Source organism: Melitaea cinxia, chromosome 8 (assembly GCF_905220565.1).
Source record: "Melitaea cinxia chromosome 8, ilMelCinx1.1, whole genome shotgun sequence".
Classification (NCBI taxonomy): domain Eukaryota; kingdom Metazoa; phylum Arthropoda; class Insecta; order Lepidoptera; family Nymphalidae; genus Melitaea; species Melitaea cinxia.
In genome coordinates, this window is record NC_059401.1 from 5,170,260 (window position 1) to 5,190,381 (window position 20,122).

A 20,122-nucleotide genomic window follows, 5' to 3' on the forward strand; every position below is an offset into this window, starting at 1 on the left:
ATTATCTTTTTATCTATTACTTTTTATCATGTTTGTATTAAAGTATAAAATCTATCAAAATATTAGAAATAATCAATTTATTTCAAATTTGATTAGTTTCCGAACAATTAAAATTAAAATTGCAATGATAAGTTAATCCGATTAGTAGGAGCTTTAGATTATATTTATTTTTATTCAAGATTTCCTTGTTTTTGTTTGTGATTAATATTTATATTTTGATTCTTAAAAGTAACATCGAATATACATTTCGAAAAAAATCACACTTTTCCTTACTACAAATGCTGCTCACAACTTATAATAAGTAATCGTCTTTAAATGATAAATAATTATATTTTTCATTTAAATTCACCTACCAACTTACTGTCATTAAATGACCCAAAAAAACATTATCTTATTCTTCTTCTTCTTCTTTTACTTTTGGCATACGATCGCCATTAGAATTATCTTATTGTTTCTTGCCGGCAAAATGCTAACAATCATTGACATCAAGTTCGAAAGACAAATAATCAAATTGTAAATTTCAATTTGACAATAGATCTCTAAATGTTATTTTATTACCACAATTCGTTGTTATTTCTGTTTATTGTACTAGTGAACGGGTATTAATCATTCTAAGCTGTTTACTTATTTCTCTTCTTATTTCACTTTTTAAGACTATCCTAAGCAACTGACTTAACAACACATACCTAATAATAATAGTTTCTTATTATTAAAGTTCTTATTTCTATTAAAATGAAGTTTTATGACCGATGTAATATATCACTTTATTACTAACTACAAAATGACTAGATTGACTCATCCTTTTTTATTTGTTTACTTTATCTTTATTTATAATGACAAAGTCTTATTAAATGTTAAATACTTACATATTTCAATTATCAAATTACGGGGCAGTGTTAAGTTATCTTATAAAATATAGGTATACATTTAGGACTGTGTTAATTGTAGTTAAAGTAAATGTTCGTTCTTATTTTTTCAAAAGTAAAATCAAATTGAACTATAAAATCATTTCAAATAAATAGTTTAAGGGATCCAATTTATCAGTTCAATGCTTGGAATTACATTTGAAAATCCAAATTTCCTAACGCGATACTAAATATTATTACGCTTACATTTACAAAAAATAACTAGCTTTTCTACCAGGTATGGAAATCTTAAACGTATTTTTATATCTAAATATTTTACAAGGAATGAGAGTGTCTGTATATATAAATGTATGAATTTATATTTATTTACAAACTGATATGAAAATTTTAATGTAACTTGGACCATTACAAATTAATTTAAAATTTCTACAATTGTACACATTATAATATTCTACTTAATAATATTTAATTTAAAATGTTCCTGTAAAACAAATGATTGTGATTAATGTCTAAAATATATTTGGATAAATAAAATAATCAATAGCAAAGGAATGCTTCATCTTTTGAATTGAGACAACGTAGAATTGTAAAGCTATTGCAGTAGATATCCGATAGATAATTTACAATTTTTTTTTGCAGTCGCTTACACAAATTTAAGCTGATTTTCCTGTTACAGCTACAGGTCAGGTATGCTGCATAGGTCAGCGACCTATGCAGAATTTTTGTTTCGCCTGGCAAATCGTTATAATTTTTATTAATAGTAAAAGGGAAACAGGAATATTTTGTTTTAGATAAAGAGATACACATATAAACAAAATGTGTTTAAGGTTACCTACTCGTTAGAATGCAAACTTTTAAAAGAGATATCTTTTTTGATGTATTGTTGTAAATATAAATATTTTATGTACAATTTTCGAAATAATTGAGAGTAAAAAAAATAAAATAATTATAAATTTTATCAATTGTCCATAAAACACTCTTAGTTTTAATCAAAACGATTATGACAAGAGATGAGCGAGCTCGTCACAAACATCACTTAGGTCTCAAAACTTCAACATGATCGTGTCGTCTTGCAAGAGGCCCTTCCCGCAAACATCTGACTGAAATGCGCCGATGGGCGTAGGCGTGGCTCAGGTACACAGGCCAGAGTTGTCGACGAGTGAACGTGCTAACACGTCCGCGGCTGCTATATCACTCACTTTACCTTCAAAATGCCCTCTAACGTGGAACATGAACTCCGCTTTACCAGCGAACTCCTGACGGCACATGAGACAGAGGTGATGTGCCTGTGAGTGCTGCCTCTCCGGTGCGTAGTGTGTGTGTCCGTGTGTAAAGTACGCCCCTCCTCCTTCGTTCACAACGGTGGCTGCAGACACAGATGCCGTTGCTATTCCGTGCCCATTCAAAATTTGCTGATTCTGGTTGTGATGGTGTAGTAATTGAAGTTTTTCTTGATTTGTTAGATGAACCTTTTCTTGTTGCTGAAAGTTAAGTTTATCAATGTAGTAATTACTTTATTAATATTATAATAGATAAATTAATGTACAATTATTGTTAAAAATTCAATGTACCTGGTGTTGTGAAGCCTGTTGCATTTTATCTTGGAGCAGTTTATTGTCGGGTAAATGAGACTTGGCATGTGCACTCCATTCATCTCTCGTTGCGAACAGTCGTCCGCACAGCTCGCACGACCACGACACAACCATGCCAGCGGTCGCGGCCGCTACTGCAGCTGTCGCAGCACTCGTGTGAACTAGATTTGAATTCTGAAACATTTAAAATTGTCGTGATAATTTTTGTTTATTTTAATATTGAGTTATTTGATTACTTTTATATTTAAATTTGGCAAATTATATGAGTTATTAATATTAATTAACATACGAGTATATTTTTAGATAATTTGTATGTTCTATTAATTAGATAATAGTAGGTATTATTATTGCTAGAAACTTGAATCAAACATGCAACAATCTAGATTTTTTTTCTCAGCACATGCTTATTAAGATAAAGTATCAGTAAATATATTTAGCATACAACAACGGCTTAGAATAATTAAAAAAATATTTAAATATTAAAATTATTCAAATTATATTAAACCTATAAAAATGAACTTAATTGCTACAAATTAGTTAAATGCTACTAATATAATCTAAAATAATCTAAACGATAAAAAACATCGATAATATTTCATGCCTTGATTTCTTTGTGAGATTTACCGTAAAGTTGTGTCCAGGTACCTGGCAGACCTGAATCGGCTGCTGATGGGAATGTTGTTGCTGTTGCTGCTGCTGCTGTTGTTGTTGTTGCTGTTGTTGTTGAGCTACAGCTGCGATTTCTGCTTGACTAGGCTTTGTATCTTCTTGTTTAGGTTTTACGTCATCCAATTTAAGAGCTGTAAGATCGACAATCTCAATTTAGTAATTCCTTTAAAAAGTAAGATTTAATTTAAATAAAGAATGAAATACTATCTATTTAATCGTAATAAATTGTTCGAGATATTTTATGTTTATGATCTGGATTTATCTTTAAACTTGATTTCATATTATCATCTCTGACTATTCGTGATTACATAAAATATAACGTACGAGGTATAGTTATAGTCCGTTTACCCAAAGGCGCTATATTTGAAGGTGTTATGTGTTTTAACTTATTCATATGCAGAACTAGTTTATCTCTTCTGGCAAAAGCTTTATTGCAAACTTCACAAACGTATGGTTTTTCACCTGAAAAAAAAGTATAGACGTGTTCATTTATTGTAAAGCTAAATCAAAAGCTATGATGTTGCAACTATTGACAATATATATAATTATTATTTCGAGTGTAGACTAAAAAACAAAGTTAAGCTTTGAAAAATTTAACGTAATTGTTAAAGTTACAATTTTTCATCTAATGTTGAACTGCTTTAGCCTGTAATATCCCACTACTGGGCATTGGCCTCTTTCTCCATGTAGGAGAAGAATCAGAGCTTAATCCACCACGCTGCTCCAATGCGGGTTGGCGGATATATTCCCTACTATGAGTAACGATCGCTATCAGGTGTACATGATAACAACCGGGGCTTAACGTGCTCTTCGAGGCACGGTGGAAAGACCCACAAGGAGTGCACAAACACCCAGACCACAGCAAACACCTGTATAGCCAATACAAATGTTTGTCATGTGCGGGGATCGAACCCGCAACCGCCAGCGCAACAGGTACAATCCATGGCTGTGACCGTTGCGCCAACGCAGCGTCAATGCTGAAAATGAAATGATGTAATGTTGAAAGGGTATATGAATAAAACAATTATTACCGGTATGTATCCTCATATGTATAGTTAATTTGTCTTTACGCGCTAAACCTTTTCCGCAAACAGTGCACTCAAATGCTTTATTTCCTGAAAAGATTAAAATTTCTTTAATTCAGTGCTTTAAAAATGGGTTGAGGAATTTATTTGTATATAATTAATAAATAAAACTTACCATCATTAGTAGAACTAGTAGGCTTAATAGCTGGATGTTTTCTAACAGCTGTACCCTGTAGTGCTTTTAGACGAGTTCCGGGATGCATTGAACCACCCTCAGCATACGGTTCCGTGAAAGGTATCAAATTTGGTCTTGGAATATTATTTGTTACTTCAGGTGACCTGCAAAAATTCCTATAATGCTAGGTGAATTTGTTTTTATTTTTAGTCAATTATGCGCATTGTTTGTCGTCTTTGAAGTCCTCGTAATCAGACGTTTATCATGTAAAATAGGAAGTGATGAAATAATACAAGTATTACAAATCAATCGAAATAAGATTGAAAGACAGGTGTGCGATGTGAAAACAATAAACATTATTGTTTCGAGTGTAGACAAAAAACACGATCTAAGTTTGGAATAATTTTAATGTAATTATTGACTTTTTATTTACTCACCAATTTCCAAGGCTTTGTAGGACTCGCACCCCTCCTTCAAATCCCATTCCTACATCATCCGGAACTGTGAAAGTGGAATCTGGTCCACCAGTACTAGAGCTTACTTGAGGAACCTTTATAGGAGAGTTAATGGTTGCATAGTGATGTTGAGTCGAACTAACCGTTGGCGGCGATGGATGACCAGGATGAGTGTTGCTTTGTCCCTAAAAATATTTAAATTAATAAAACAAACGAAATTGTTCCTCTTTGAAATTATAAGAAGCGTATTCATTTTCTATTTTTACACTTACTTGCATTTCTTGATGATGTCTAGAGTTATTAGTAGAAGTATTAGATTGCTGTTGTTGTTGTTGGTGTTGCTGGTGTTGTTGCTGTTGTTGCTGCTGCTGTTGTTGCTGTTGCTGTTGTTGTTGTTGCTGCTGCTGCTGCTGCTGTTGTTGTTGTTGCTGCTGCTGTTGCTGCTGTTGTTGCTGTTGTTGTTGTTGCTGCTGTTGTTGCTGCTGTTGTTGTTGCTGCTGCTGTTGTTGTTCACGTCTAGCAGCAGCTGCAGCTTGAGCCATATGTTGTTGTACCGCTACGTGTGCTTCTAAATATGCCGTTTTCTGTGCTTCTGTCATCTTATCCATGTTGACCGTACCATCCTATAAGAATAATATAAAATATTATTCAATGATTTTTGATTTATTATTTTTCAAAACATTATGTACATTTGTAGTAATAATTCTAAAAATACTATTACGTATTTTTTTTCTGATATGTCTTCTAAATATTTTCTTACAATGAAACTTGTACGACTGTTTTCTTCCGCACATTTTTTTTTTGCGGATTGCCTTCACTGTGCATTATTTTCCGTCGCCTTCAATGAGTGTCTTTGATGCGGTCGGAGGGCGGGTAAGGGAGGCACCCCCGAGGCCCCCTAGTGCATTCACCCCGCAGAAAGTGAGAACGGTCCCCCTTAGTCGACTTTCATTCCGTAACACGAATATGAACACCCTATGCTTAATTGCCTAAATTCGGTAAGGGGTGAGTTCAACGACCGAGAGAAAAGCAGGGAAAAGGACATTGACGTTTGATTTCCATGGAAACATCTTTGATGGAAATTATTCATATCTATTTATGTATATGTTTAAGGTGACTTAACCAAACCCTTATATTAGTCGCCTTTAATGTAGTTCGAAGATGTATATAATATTTGCACAAATTTCGGGATAGGTACGACAATACCTGTAGTACGAGTACCTATACATTTATGAAACTATTTGATGTGAAAGATAATTATTACTATACTAAAAGATATTATTCTTGTGTTTCGGATATCATTATTGATATTTATAAAAATACATGGTCTAATGTTTTGAAAGTTTATTTCATATTGTTGGCAGTTAATTGAATTATATATTTACTTTAAGCTGAATTAGTCAGCACTACCCTAGGGCTGGACAAAGAGCTCATTTTCACCCACCACACTGCCCTACTTAAAGTTGGGACATAATTTCCCTACTACGAGTTACGATCACTATCAGGTGTCTGTGATAATAATATTTAATGTAATATATAATATAATAATACATTAAATATGTAATATTATAATATTATACATATATATATAATATAGTAATATAATAAATATGTGATAAAAATAATAAGATGGGCCGACTGTTTTGATTGATGCCCTCCGAGTAGTAGACAAGAGGCGACGTATTCGAGGAAGCGTAATGCTTTCGTCATCTCAGAGTTTTCATTAATATATACAATTTGTTAAGTTCGTTCAAGTAGCTTCTTTCATGTATTTCTTTAGATACAAGCTAATGCTGCTAATCATACTAACTTAAAATACAAAGCCATACTAACTCTAGCTGTGCTTTGTCAACAAATTCCTTAGATCTCACTATTCGCCTTTTGTCAGACCTAAGCTGCCCTTCATAAACTAGATTGCTAAATTTAGCTGTTATGTTTATATACTTGACTTGCGCAAATATGACCATGTCTATTCATTCATTCATTCATCTATCTACTAATTTTCGTCGAAATGTAAACATTGTCTCCCTTCTGTACTTCGTATAATTATTTTGCACTGTGTATTTGATAGAAAAGTTTGAATTTAAGCTCTTACTTATTGTAAGATGGTACCGGAGATATATTAAAATAGTTTTATTTTTATTTTTTCACGACTACCTTATGACTGACAATTCATCTAACATTGGAAATGCTGTTTAGAAGCGTTCGCTATAAAATGATCAAATCTCTAGTCGTCCTTTAAGCATAGCTTAATTCTAGTCTTCCATTAAGCATAGCTTATTTTTTTTTTATCTAAGTATTCATATTTTAAATCATTGAATGTTAATAAGTATTGAGTACATAAAACAAATAATTTTGTAAGCATGTATATACATGGTGTCCTTAATTTACCACCTCGGCAAATTTGCGTTCTATCGCATTATCATACACACTTCAATGATCTGAATTCGCGTTTTTTATTGTTTGAAGATGTCCCCCTCGACGATAACCGGAAGGGGAACCTTATCACTTCTGCACTGATTAAAAGCAAACTTAGTTACTAGGGTCCAGACGAAACAGGGGTGCAATAGGTGCTATCGAATTTGAATATCCGAATTTATGATATTTAATTTCATGATAATATTATGATTGTTCATTGTCATTCACGTGTTGACAATATTCAAGAGTGAAATTGATATCGTCGATGTTTTGTCACAAGTTGTAATATCATAATTCATTATTTAAAATAAATCCAAATTGAATATATATGATGATGGATAATATGACGATGACGATAATAAAGCGGCATATAAACTATTTTTGTTATTCGTACCCTTGTATTTATTCACTTAAAATTAACAGGTAATAAAGTTATTCATAACATTATTTATTTTATGTTCATGACTTTATGACTTTATATTAATACAACATAAAATAATATACTATATATTAAATTTAATTCTATGAATTTAATTCTATGAATTACTAACAAAATGAGTGAAACTAAATTCCTTCTAATGCTAAAAAAGATATATTCATATGTTTTAACGACTTACTTTTATATAAAATTCCGTTAAAAGTACCTCCATTATGATGTCAATAGTCACACAATATTAACACATCACTTATACTGTTATAAAAACATACTAAGAAGTACATCTTTAATAAAGGATAAGCTGTACATGTGCTAAGGTGGTTGCCAAGGTTAAAGTCATGGCTAAGACGGGCTCTCTCCCCCGTATCTGTTTACTAAGTGCAGGCATCACCGCCTACGTCGATCGATTTAACTTTCCCTTAGGAATGCACCTGAAACTTAGGGGACCACATTGCGTGTGTACAAGTCTTATGTTTTTGAATGGAAATGTTTGTACAGCTTTTTTTATTTTGAATTTTCATGGAGTTGTAATAATATCTTATAAATGTATGTTTCTAATCTTATTTTAATAAAATTTTGTATATAAGAATCTTTGAATTGATCGATACGACGAGGTAGCATAAGTACATTAAAAAAAACGTATTTTATAAATTAAAAAACAAATTTTAAGATAAGTTTTAACGTATTAAAATTTTCTACCATCGCGCGACTTAAAAATACCCATATTTTCACCATGTCTGATACTTATCTATACAAATAAATAAAATTGGAGTGTCTGTTTAATAACGGCTTTTTACTAAATGCATATGGATTTTTATCAAGTATTCAATAGTCGCCCAACGGTTATGATGTAGTTCGTATTAATTGTTATGATATAACGTTGGCGCAACGGTCACAGCCATGGATTGTACCTGTTGCGCTGGCGGTTACGGGTTCGATCCCCGCACATGACAAACATTTGTATTGGCCATACAGGTGTTTGCCGAGGGCTGGGTGTTTGTGCAGTCCTCCTTGTGGGTCTCCCCATCGTGTCTCGGAGAGCACGTTAAGCCGTCGGTCCCGGTTGTTATCATGTATACCTGATAGCGATCGTTACTCATAGTCCGCCGTATATGAACATCCTGTAACTGTTTGTAACAAACCGGTATTGCGTCTCGATCGCCTTCCCCGCGTACGCATTTACACCTAATTAAAAGATACCTACTTACTTTAATTTGCAGAACTACCCACCTTATTTTTAATTGCCTAAATGAACTGTATTCAAATTTAACACTCCGGACAAATCTCTGCGATTTTTGGAGTGTATTACTGTAATTTTCTTTAATGTAAAATGAGTTTAAATAAATTAAAAAAAAAAAATATATATCCGCCAACCCGCATTGGAGCAGCGTGGTGGATTAAGCTCTGATCCTTCTCCTACACAGGGAAAGAGGCCTATGCCCAGTAGTGGGATATTACAGGCTGAAGCAGGAAGCAGGATATAGCTTAGTATATTACATGTAATCATTTCTTAAATGAATATTTAATTTTCTTATTTATAATTACATTCGTTTAATATAATAAATAAATCAAAAATTAACTCTGATTCGAGACATCGGTAAAATTGTATAAAAAGGGTAGATAATCATTTTAAGCATACATTATTATTCGAGTAGTTAACAACGTTACGCTGTTGAAAAATATAGACAGATTGTGATAATCGCCTTGGCTATTTAATTTACAAACCCACTAGTGCTTAACATCATGTATACTCGGTATATATAATAATAATAATAATTTTATATCAGACAAAGTCCATACAATCAAACAGCAGTATACAAAAATAATAAATGAAGTAACAGAGAAAAAAAATCATAGGGAAATAATAAAACATTGGATATTTATATTAAAATACACAACACACACACGCACACACACACACACACACACACATACACACACTCACACACACACATGTACACACATACATACACACATATACAATATTAATAACATAATAATAATAAATATACCAAATATACCAAAATAACATTTTTTTACAATTTTTGTCGGTCTGTCTGTCTGTTCCGGACTAGACCGATTTTGACGGGACTTTCACTGGCAGATAGCTGATATAATAAGGAGTTACTTAGGCTACTTTTGTTTTTGAAATTTATTGATTTTACAAGTCCACGAACTGAACAAAAACTGGTTTGTTAAATTCCACGCGGACGATGTCGCGGACACGGCTAGTCTTGTACATATAATAAGTGATAAAACTGATTAGAGTTTTACTGAGTTAGTTTTAGACAGTGTAATGTGTGGGTTCTATAAAGGTAGGCACAAAAGGAAATACAACAACTGGAAAAGTACCTCCTTACAGAAGATCACACCTAAAATAATACTAGTCTCCAGTTGTGTTGTGTTCCTGTGGTGAGGTAGCTCGAGCCTCCTAAGGAGGGTCGGGAGTAGGGTCGACAACGCGTTTGTAATGCTGACGTTGCAGGTGTCCATAAGCTACGATTCCCACTTATTATCGCACATTATCATCAGCATCATTATCTTTTCAGCCTATTGCAGTCTACTGCTCGACATAGCCTCCCCAAGTTTACGCCAGACCCTCCAGATTTCTGCAATCTTCATCCCGCCTACATCGGCAATCTTATGTAGATCGTCGGTTCAAAGAAAAATTTGCGTTTTTGCTTTGACAAATAACGAAACTTAATAAAAATTTAGAAATATTAATTTAGTTAGAATTACTAACATTACGTTTAGTTATATAAAAGACTGTAAACGTTCTAATATATCGATAGAAATACTTTCTTCTTCTGTCTTAAGGTTAATTGATTACGTTAGTTTCTATAATATTTCTCATAAGACATGTAAGTATTCACACAATTTTTACGTTTTTCACAAACTACGAAAAATTTATTTTTAATTTATCAGTGGCATATTTTTTTATAGCTCCGGTTTCAACTTTTCCCTTAATTTTCACGGGTCTATCTGAGCAATCTCGTCTTATTATTCGGTGAAATTTTTACGATTTGTTTTGATTCCATATAATTTACTTAGTTCCAATATTTTTTTACTGTACACAAAAACTACGAATGTTTAATTAACCGGAAATAATTTTTACTGTTCAAGGTAATAGTAAATAATTCAACATATTTTTTTTAATTTGATATTTCCTTTCAAAACATCATAAAACGAATATTTAGACAATGCGTAGCCCAAGCTGCTGGCCCTAATTACGGAAATTTTAACAAGAAATATTGACATTTGTGACATAGATGTGCATTTAAAGAAGCTTTTTATCGTATTACGGACGAAAGTTTAACTAACATTTAAATAATATAATATCTAACAATTAATAATATCATACATATTACGTTAAGTAATCCGTAATAATATAATTTAATGTCCCGTGTCTTATTTACTATCATTACCCGATCAATTATTTTTTTAATAATTTAGTTGATCTTATTAAAGGTTTTCTAGCTATTTTTAAATTAAATTAATGAATTATTAAAAAATTCAGTACTAAATAACAATGCCAGACCATGACTGGATGCATATTCATAAAAATTCAAGGGTAACGGAGACTCGTAGAGGTACTCCCCCTCATTTCTTTTGAGGGGGTTCTTTAGCGGGTTGTGTAGGGGTTGTCGTAGATAAGACATTTTTGAACGATATTATAATTTATTTTAAATACGTTTCTTTCACTAGTTTATATGCATTACGAGTTTAATATTTATCAATCTTTGTTAAATATTTATAATTTTTTACTTCTGTTTTGCAAGCGTACGTAAAGAAGTTTTACTTCAAGTTTTATAAAAATAGTTTATTATGATAAATAATAAAAATTTAAGTAATTTCTAATAAGAATTAATCGCGTTATATATTTTTTTTGTCAGATAACAAGTATTAACAATATTTTTTTTCTAAGTGATGTGCAATAAAGTTTATTCTATTCTATTAAGTAAAAATATATTTTTCTATAGTTTTTATGTAACGTTGAAGTTACAAATACCAATGTTCTATTAAAACATCAATAGTAATTCTTACACAGTTATATAATTTTAAGACAAAACTTATCTGAAGATATAGTTTATAAGTATTATATAAGTAGTTATATTTAGATATTATAAATTTAGTGATCTTAAATCCAAAACGCGTGCCTATTCAAATACGCTGTGTGAGGTGAGCCTATTTTGATCATCCATCACATTAGTGGGGCAGGTTAAAGCGCCAGTGATGTTCAGGGGTAGTGCAGTCCCCACTGGGAGGCGGGAGGCCGTAGTAGGAATATCCTTCACCCCGCTAGGTCAGGGTTAACAGTCCCCCGAGCAGGGTGACTGTTAACCAGCCAGCCTTCGACCTTGCTTCCTATGCGTGTACTGCACAGCCCCTTGCATTCAGAGCGTCGCATTCAAGGTCTTTTGCAAAATTTCATTATATTTGTTGACAGTATTAATTGGCAATAGAGGCTTTTATTTAAATTAAAGTTATAATGATTGCAATACATTAAGCAATATTGATGCTAGAAACATTAGTATCCGAAAACAAAGAGTTACCGGACATGCGTATTCATTATTCAATTCGAATTTCTTAGGGGCTTATAGTTTGGGCTTCGACGACCACTTTATGACTAGTACGTTAGAGTTGATAGTTCATCATCTTGTAAGACAATATGGAGGTATTCGATAAGGATTCGTGATACGTTTTTATTGAGTTTGAAATGGTTTGCCGGCATTTTCGGCAATTACTACGAGGTATTATGGGTTTTATTTCTTAAGTATAAGGTTGAATTTTAGATGTGTGAGTGAGGGTGGGTGATGGGTCGATATGAACCGGGCGTGCTGGATCGATAGAAGGGCGCCCGCCGCGACCGAGCTGCGACGTGCATCGCCAGTCGCGTGTCGACACAAAACAAGCATTTTGACTTTTAATGACATGCGAGTATACCCACGATTTACTGCAACTTTATGAGCAATTGCATTACAGTTTCATGAATTTTTATCACATTTGTAAATATTTTGCGCTAAGTATATGTACGTTAGATTTCTATCGGCGCTTCGAAGTATTGTAGTAATACATTACTATATTATGTATAATTCAATAAATAACAAAAATATTTAATATCAAACCATATCTTTCAATCTTATGCGAGTAGGAAAGTCAGATATAAATAATATCAAAAGGAATGAATAATGGAACGGATTTATCTTTAGAGATTCATTCCTTCGTGAGAGAACTCAATATTGTGCTCCATTCCTTTGTTAATAAATCATGGCTCAATATTTCCATACTATCAGAAACAAAACAATGTATTCGCTCATAAACATGTAAATCTATTAAGATTTGCTTTTATGGATTACTAAGAAATTAGGATAGTGTAATAATATAAAAACAAAATAAACCCCTAGAAGAAAATAACGGGAATATTATAATAGAAGAACATAGCTTTTGTATTTTCTTGTTGTATCTTCAAAATCTGTTGTCTAATAAACCTTAGTGAGTTATGAAAAGTACCGTTGCATTAAAATAAATTAAAAAATGGTTTATTCGTCAATGTAACATATCTGTTTCCTTTTTGAACTGCTTGTATAACAGTAAGCATTGCATAGAACACTTCAAGGACGATTTTCTCAATTCGGTTGGTATTTTGTCAACAGGTCAAGACAATGTCAATGTGGCGAATATAACTAATACTAGTGGTCGCCCAGTGGTCGAAATTCGGTCATAATTAATTTAAATTATAAGTTTGCACATTATCAAGCTTCTGTTGTCAAAGAATATATTTCTATAATAATAAACAAAAGAGTATATAATTATACGCGTGTGTGTGTCAAATATATGGTAATGCATGTGATTTTTTTTATTGATTTAATGTATCTTTATGCATAATTTTTGTAAAAAATTTGCATCTGCACTCCCCTATATAAACTATGAGTGTGAGAAGTTACTTACATACTTCTCCGTCATACATGGTATACGTTGTACTATATACATGGTAGTATGTGTAATGTTTTTTTTATTGGTTTAATGTATTTTTATGCATAATTGAACAAAATATTAGTATTCTGCACTCCATCTCTATATAAACTATATAAGTATGAAATTTTATACTCCTCCATCCGCGCAGTTTTTATAAAAAGGGTTACAAAGTTTTTGCTTCACTTATATAATATATTAATTACTATCAATAATTTAATATTTTGTTATAGGTACGCTAAGGAGCTTATCGATTCATACTTAATAATAATGTGACATTATATGAAACTTATCGATCGGTGTTACACAGTGAAATTTATTGAAATCGGTGTTACACAGTGAAGTTTATTGAAATCGATTCGATCGTTCACAGATAAGCGCTATCAATTTTTGTTTTTTTATCTTACCATATTTTGCCTATTGTATTCTATAGTAATATAATCTTAATATATATAAATCTCGTGTCACAATGTTTGTCCTCAATGGACTCCTAAACCACTTAACCGATTATAATAAAATTCGCACACCATGTGCAGTTCGATCCAACTTAAAAGATAGGCTATATTTTATTTTGATATATTATGTTATTATTATATTTCAGAAAAAAATAAGGTGATACGAAGTTCGCCAGGTCAGCTAGTAGATATATATTTTCATATTTCTGTAATACTAGTTTGAAAATTTACGCATTTTTTTTGTAAAACCACACTACTTCACAGTCTGTAACTGTCTTTAAATGCTTTTAATGTTTAAAATGTAGTTGTGGTGTACAGTAAAGTAAAAATAAATAAATTGATAAATAAAACAAATCAATATAATTTTTATATAAATTAATTTTAAAATTAGAAACGCTATCATATCCGGAATTTAATGGAGCTTACTCGATACAAGTCCCGTGGTATGAAAAAAGTTAAGGGACTTAAATCGTGCAAAACAGTAACGTTGACCCTTAGAGCGACATCTTGCAAGAAACAGATAAAATACTTTATTTTTAAATATCACGTTAATCTTTCTTTAGGAGTAAACATCGATTGTGTGTTGGATTTGACACATACACTTTTTAGGGTTCCGTACCATTTTTTAAATATAAAGATTAGCAAACAAGCGTACTGTTCACTTGATGGTAAGCGATTACCGTAGCTTATAAACGCCTGCAACACCTGAAGCATGGCAAGCGCCTTGCCGACCCCATCCCCACTTCTCCCCTGGAGCTCTGGTCACCTTACTCACCAACAAGAATACAACACTGCTTGAAAACAGCGTTATTTAGCTGTGACCTTCTGTAAGGTCAAGGTACTACCCCAGTCGGGCTGCTCCATGTTTTGAGCAGGAAATTCCTCCTGTGCCTCACAACCTCAGTTAACATTTGTTAGTACGTACGGGTACGTAATATTAAGAAAGTATAGTAAATACATATTTTGTGTCTGTCCTTCATGGGTGTGTACAATTTTTTGACTTTGTAAGCTATGTTAATCATAGTGTTTATTATTTAATTTGTTTTAGAGTTTAGATTAATTTAAATTCATTGCTAATCATGTACTCTTCCTATGGTCGATGTATCGTTGTATAATAAAAAACTACAACAGAAAGAATCTGCTTAAAAATAAGTGACATTTGAAGAACATTAAAACATCATTAAAAACAATCACTTGCAAACAACATAAATTACAATGAATTGCAATTAAGAAGTATAACTAACCTGAAAGTTAATAGTAGAAGTGACAATCCTCATAGATTCAGCGTAGTTCCGCAGCACCGAGTCTGTGTTGAGGCAGCTCTGGCGCCATTCGTAGAGTTGTTCCAGCCTCGTCACACACCGCTCGCAGATCTTCTTCGGCAGGAAATCGTCTTTCGATATCTGCTAAATATAAAGTACTTTATTAATTAATGTATTATTATTAAGTAAGGGCAGAAAGGAAATGGTTTTGTTATTCTTTACTACACACAATGCAAACTTTTTACGAGATAAACTTTAAAATAACGGCAACGTGAAAGGGGCTCAGAAATAAGCAAGTACTTAATTATATTTGAAATTAAAGCATTAGAAACTTTTTGATTTTTCAGCACTAGTCAACTATGAGTACAATTTTTGTTTGGAACACTACCTACCTACATGTGCTGAAAATAATTTGGCAACTCAGTACAAACAACTACTGACGTAAACAAAACTTAACCTTATTTACCTTGGCTTAAGGTTTATTATATTCAGACTAGCTATGCCCGCGACTTCGTCCGCGTAGAATTGAACAAAATAAATATTGTTCAGTTCGCAGAGTTATAAAATAAATAAATTTCTAAAATAAAAGTAGCCTAAGTTAAACCTTATTACATCAGCTGCAGCATTATATTAGCTATATGCCATTGAAAGTCCCGTCAAAATCGTTCCAGCGGTTTCAGATTAGCCGGAACAAACAGACAGACGGACAGACAAAAATTGTAAAAAATGTTATTTTGGTATATGTACCATGTATAGATCCATATGCATTCAGTAAAAAGCGGTTATTATAATATTACAAACAGACATTCCAATTTTATTTATTTGAATATATTAGTTAATCTAATATATAAAATTCTCGTGTCGCGGTGTTTGTGGTTAAACTCCTCCGGCGGCGGCTTAACCGATGCTGATGAAATTTTGTGGGCATATTGGGTAGGTCTGAGAATCGAACAACATCTATTTTTCATCCCCCTAATTTTTTTTTAAATTTTTAGATAAATTATTTATTCTTTATTTTATTATGATTTGGCATTGAAAAATACATACGACCTTAAATTTTCACCCTTCTACCACCAATCCCTATTTTTAAATAGTATTTAGCGGGCAAGACAACGTTTGCTGAGTCAGCTAGTATTACATAAAAAAAGTAATACATTATTTTAAGCACTATAATTTTTAAGTAAACCTAGGTATTATTTTCTTTTTATTTTTATCCATAATATTTTAAAGCGACATTAAACGTTTCATAAATCCATTTTATTTAAAAATTAAACAAACAATTTTAATTTACAGCTTTTAATTTTAATGCTCTTAAAGGAATAAAAAAAAACTTTTATTCTATCAAAATATATCTACACAATTCGTTATTACACACACGTCATTACACAATTTGTATGATAATAATTGTATTTGCTTACAAACAAAAAAGAAATGGACTTTTACATTGACAAGTAATATAACGTGTCGACAAAAAAAGCCAAGTAAATATGCATTATTAGACATAACTCAAAGAGAACTCGTCAGATCCCTATATATCGAAATATAGAAATTTAAATAAGACTGAACACAGCTTTCGATCCAAAAAAGGATTTTCAAAATCGATACACCCATTAAAAAGTTATGAGGTAAGACACACATAAAATTATATCGTGTACATAAAAAAATACCAACCGAATTGATAACCTCCTCGTTTTTGTATTATTCGTTAAAAACGTATAGCTAAAGATGAATGAATATCCAAATTAAACGTGTAGGTATACAAAATTTCAGCTCAATTGATTAAAGTTATATGCATCAAAATTGTTTTGCAAGAAGATTCAACCCTAACATACATACTTACATTTATTTATTTAGTACATATTTTTTACATTACAAGTTAAATAAAGGCATTTCGTAACGATATACAATACGTGGATGCTCTCCAGAATATTATTATTGTTTTACAGATTTGTATCTTGGAGCGAAGTTTTGTAGTCTCTAACTAGTTCTTTTCAGATGTTGTAATACAAAATGAGTTAGTTAAAAAAACGTATAAAAATATAAACTCATCATCTTCATTTTCGATAACGCACCGTTTCTAGTAAAAGCAAACAGTATGAAAATTTAAGGTACGAAGTATTCAAGTATCCAATATTTACATGACATTAATCCCTGTAGTAGAATCACTAAGCAACGATCAGGGCTATATTTCAAAAATGTATGGGATCGAATCACTTACTGTTTGCTCTTTCGACATTCGGTCATTTGGAAATTGCTCTTGTGACTCACTTAATAGGGGCTATTTTACAATACAAAAGGTACTGAAAGTTAGACCTTATAAAGATAAATACATATTTGTCGTACATTGAATGCAAAGTGCTGTTTAAGGTAAAGATGTTCTAATACAAATATACAACATACATTATAACATGAGAGTATGGAGATAGGTGGTAAGATTATTTTAAAATTGTGTAAATTCAACTTCACATGTTTTTTCGGATTTTTATTCATATTTTTCAGAATTTTATTTACATAATTATCGTATTACTTTTTATCTGTTTATTGTTAAGATTGGTTTAAAAATGGATGTATGGAACAATGGATAAGATAATAAACACTTGTCAGTAGCATTAAATACTATTTTTAATATTTGCTAAGAATATTACGAGATTCATATTACACACCTATTATGAATTATAAGAGAATATATAATTGTCTTTGCTCGCAAACGAAAATAAAACCGACTTTAATTAGATCGACAAATAAAACAACGTAAGTAGACGAAAAATATTAACAAATGCACTAGTCGTTAGTACAATTTTCGAGGGTTTCCCTCGATTTCTCTGGGATTTCATCATCAGATCATGGTTTCCTTATCATGGTACTACCCTAGGAATATCTCCTTTCCAACAAAAAAGAATTATCAAAATCGGTTCATAAACGACGAAGTTATCCCCGAAAATACATATATATACGGTCGAATTGAGTAACCTGCTCCTTTTTTGAAGTCGGTTAAAAATAGGAGTCATTCATCGATTTTTACTACTATTTATAGCAACAATGCTGTCAGTTATGAGTTATGACCTACTTTATTTTATATGGTAAAGTAGTGTTTCTAACTGCGAAATCTTCTATGAAAGTATATTTATTGAACAAAAATGTGTCAAATTCAGATATTACTTGATTAAAAAGTCTTTCAATATTACTTGTAGTCAATTACAGTACAACAAAGGAACGCGTCAAGAATTTCCATTTCATTCAAAGGGTTTTGCTAAATATTTTTTTCTATAAGATTGTGTGGTATCTTAGGCCATTTCGAAATTCTAATTCTTATGCTCCAACTGATAAAGGTAAATTTACAAATAACTCAAAAAGTTGAGCGTAGACATTATTCATGGATGGAATACATTGATATTTAAAATGCCATTCTAATATAACAAATATAATTCCACCATGAATGTGGATACAGGACCATTTTAATGTTTAAAATTGAAGTAAGCCGTATCTAGTCTTACTTATTTGTAACTTGAATCAATACAACTATGAAGTCTTTCTAGTACGCTGTAAGAATTATGTAATAAACAAATATAACACACTTTTTGTCTCATATTATAAATTTTAGATAGACGTAGCGTATTACAAGCTTAATATTACATATTACGAGTAAGGCTTGTGAATTAACAGAGTACCCACATTAATAGAAATTAATCAAGGACAGTATTGTTTACAATGACAACGCATACTGTGGAAAAAGGGTTCATTTTGTTTTAAATTTGTGTTGTTTACATAAGAAGTAGCATTTTTAATATACAAAAACACATGTCAGATTCAGACTTATTTAATAGACACCTAAAATTGCCCAAATGAAATTCCATTGCAAATTACAGCACAACAAAGGAATTTAATATCAAAATTATATTCTTATTAAAAGGTAACTTTTTTTGCAAAAGCGATTTGTAATACTAAGTTTTAAATTACTTAATTTCTAATTTTTCACTCATAATAATGATTATAATTAAATGCCTATTACAATTACTATTCAACAGGTATCGTGTTAAGTGTTACTGTATTTCATGTTGATGTTCGTAACGCGTAGCGCGCATGCGCCTACGAGTCTACGGCAGTCGACACGTCTCTACATCACTGCATCTTCCTCTTTAAGCGATGTTTACTATGACATTTATCTTTCAACCGTGTAAAACTATTATTATGAAAAGATTACGAAGAACACTACGTGGTATAGAAAACATAAAGGCTCACCATAGTGGGCAGGCAGGTCCGTAGTTTGAATAGAATCTGCCGCTGCTCCGACTCCTTGTCGAATATGTGAAGGCGAGGCCCGCTCTTTAGCGAGCACAGGCGACAGAGGTCGGTGAACGCGGTGAAGTTGAGGTCCTCGGGCTCGGTCATCGCGAAGCACCTGATGAGGAGGTCGAGGAGGCAGGAGTTGTCCATGTATACGGCGGTGGTTGTCGGGTGGCGGGAGACATCAACGCATGTCGCGGGATCTCGGGGAGGCGTCGCGCCGCCGCTGCGTTCGGGGGGCACTGGGGCCTGTGCTCCCGGCGCGCCCCCTTCCCCCTGCCCCCCTGTCCCCTCGCGCCCTCGTCTCCCCGCCCGTCACCCGCGCGCCCGCCCCCACGCGCGCTTCGGGGTGGCTCGGACGCGCCGGAAAATGCGTGCCAGTTTTCCCGTCTGCAATTGCCTATTGTCCGTATTGATTATGGCGTCTTAATTTGTATTGACGTTGTAATGAAAAGGAAAGAAAATCTAGATATTACTTCGCTTTGATGAACGGCGAGTACCATTGTCGTTAT

General features: G+C 32.5%; 1 protein-coding gene across 1 annotated transcript; it reads right to left on the reverse strand.

Moving 5' to 3' along the window:
* Nucleotides 1-1,996: 1,996 nt before the first annotated feature.
* On the reverse strand, nt 1,997-19,760 carry LOC123655983 (mediator of RNA polymerase II transcription subunit 15). The gene is given in 10 exon segments (XM_045591710.1): nt 1,997-2,347; nt 2,438-2,632; nt 3,083-3,290; nt 3,448-3,589; nt 4,159-4,242; nt 4,328-4,491; nt 4,765-4,967; nt 5,049-5,405; nt 15,309-15,470; nt 19,566-19,760. Coding segments are annotated over 10 exon segments (2,061 nt in total).
* Nucleotides 19,761-20,122: the final 362 nt, after the last annotated feature.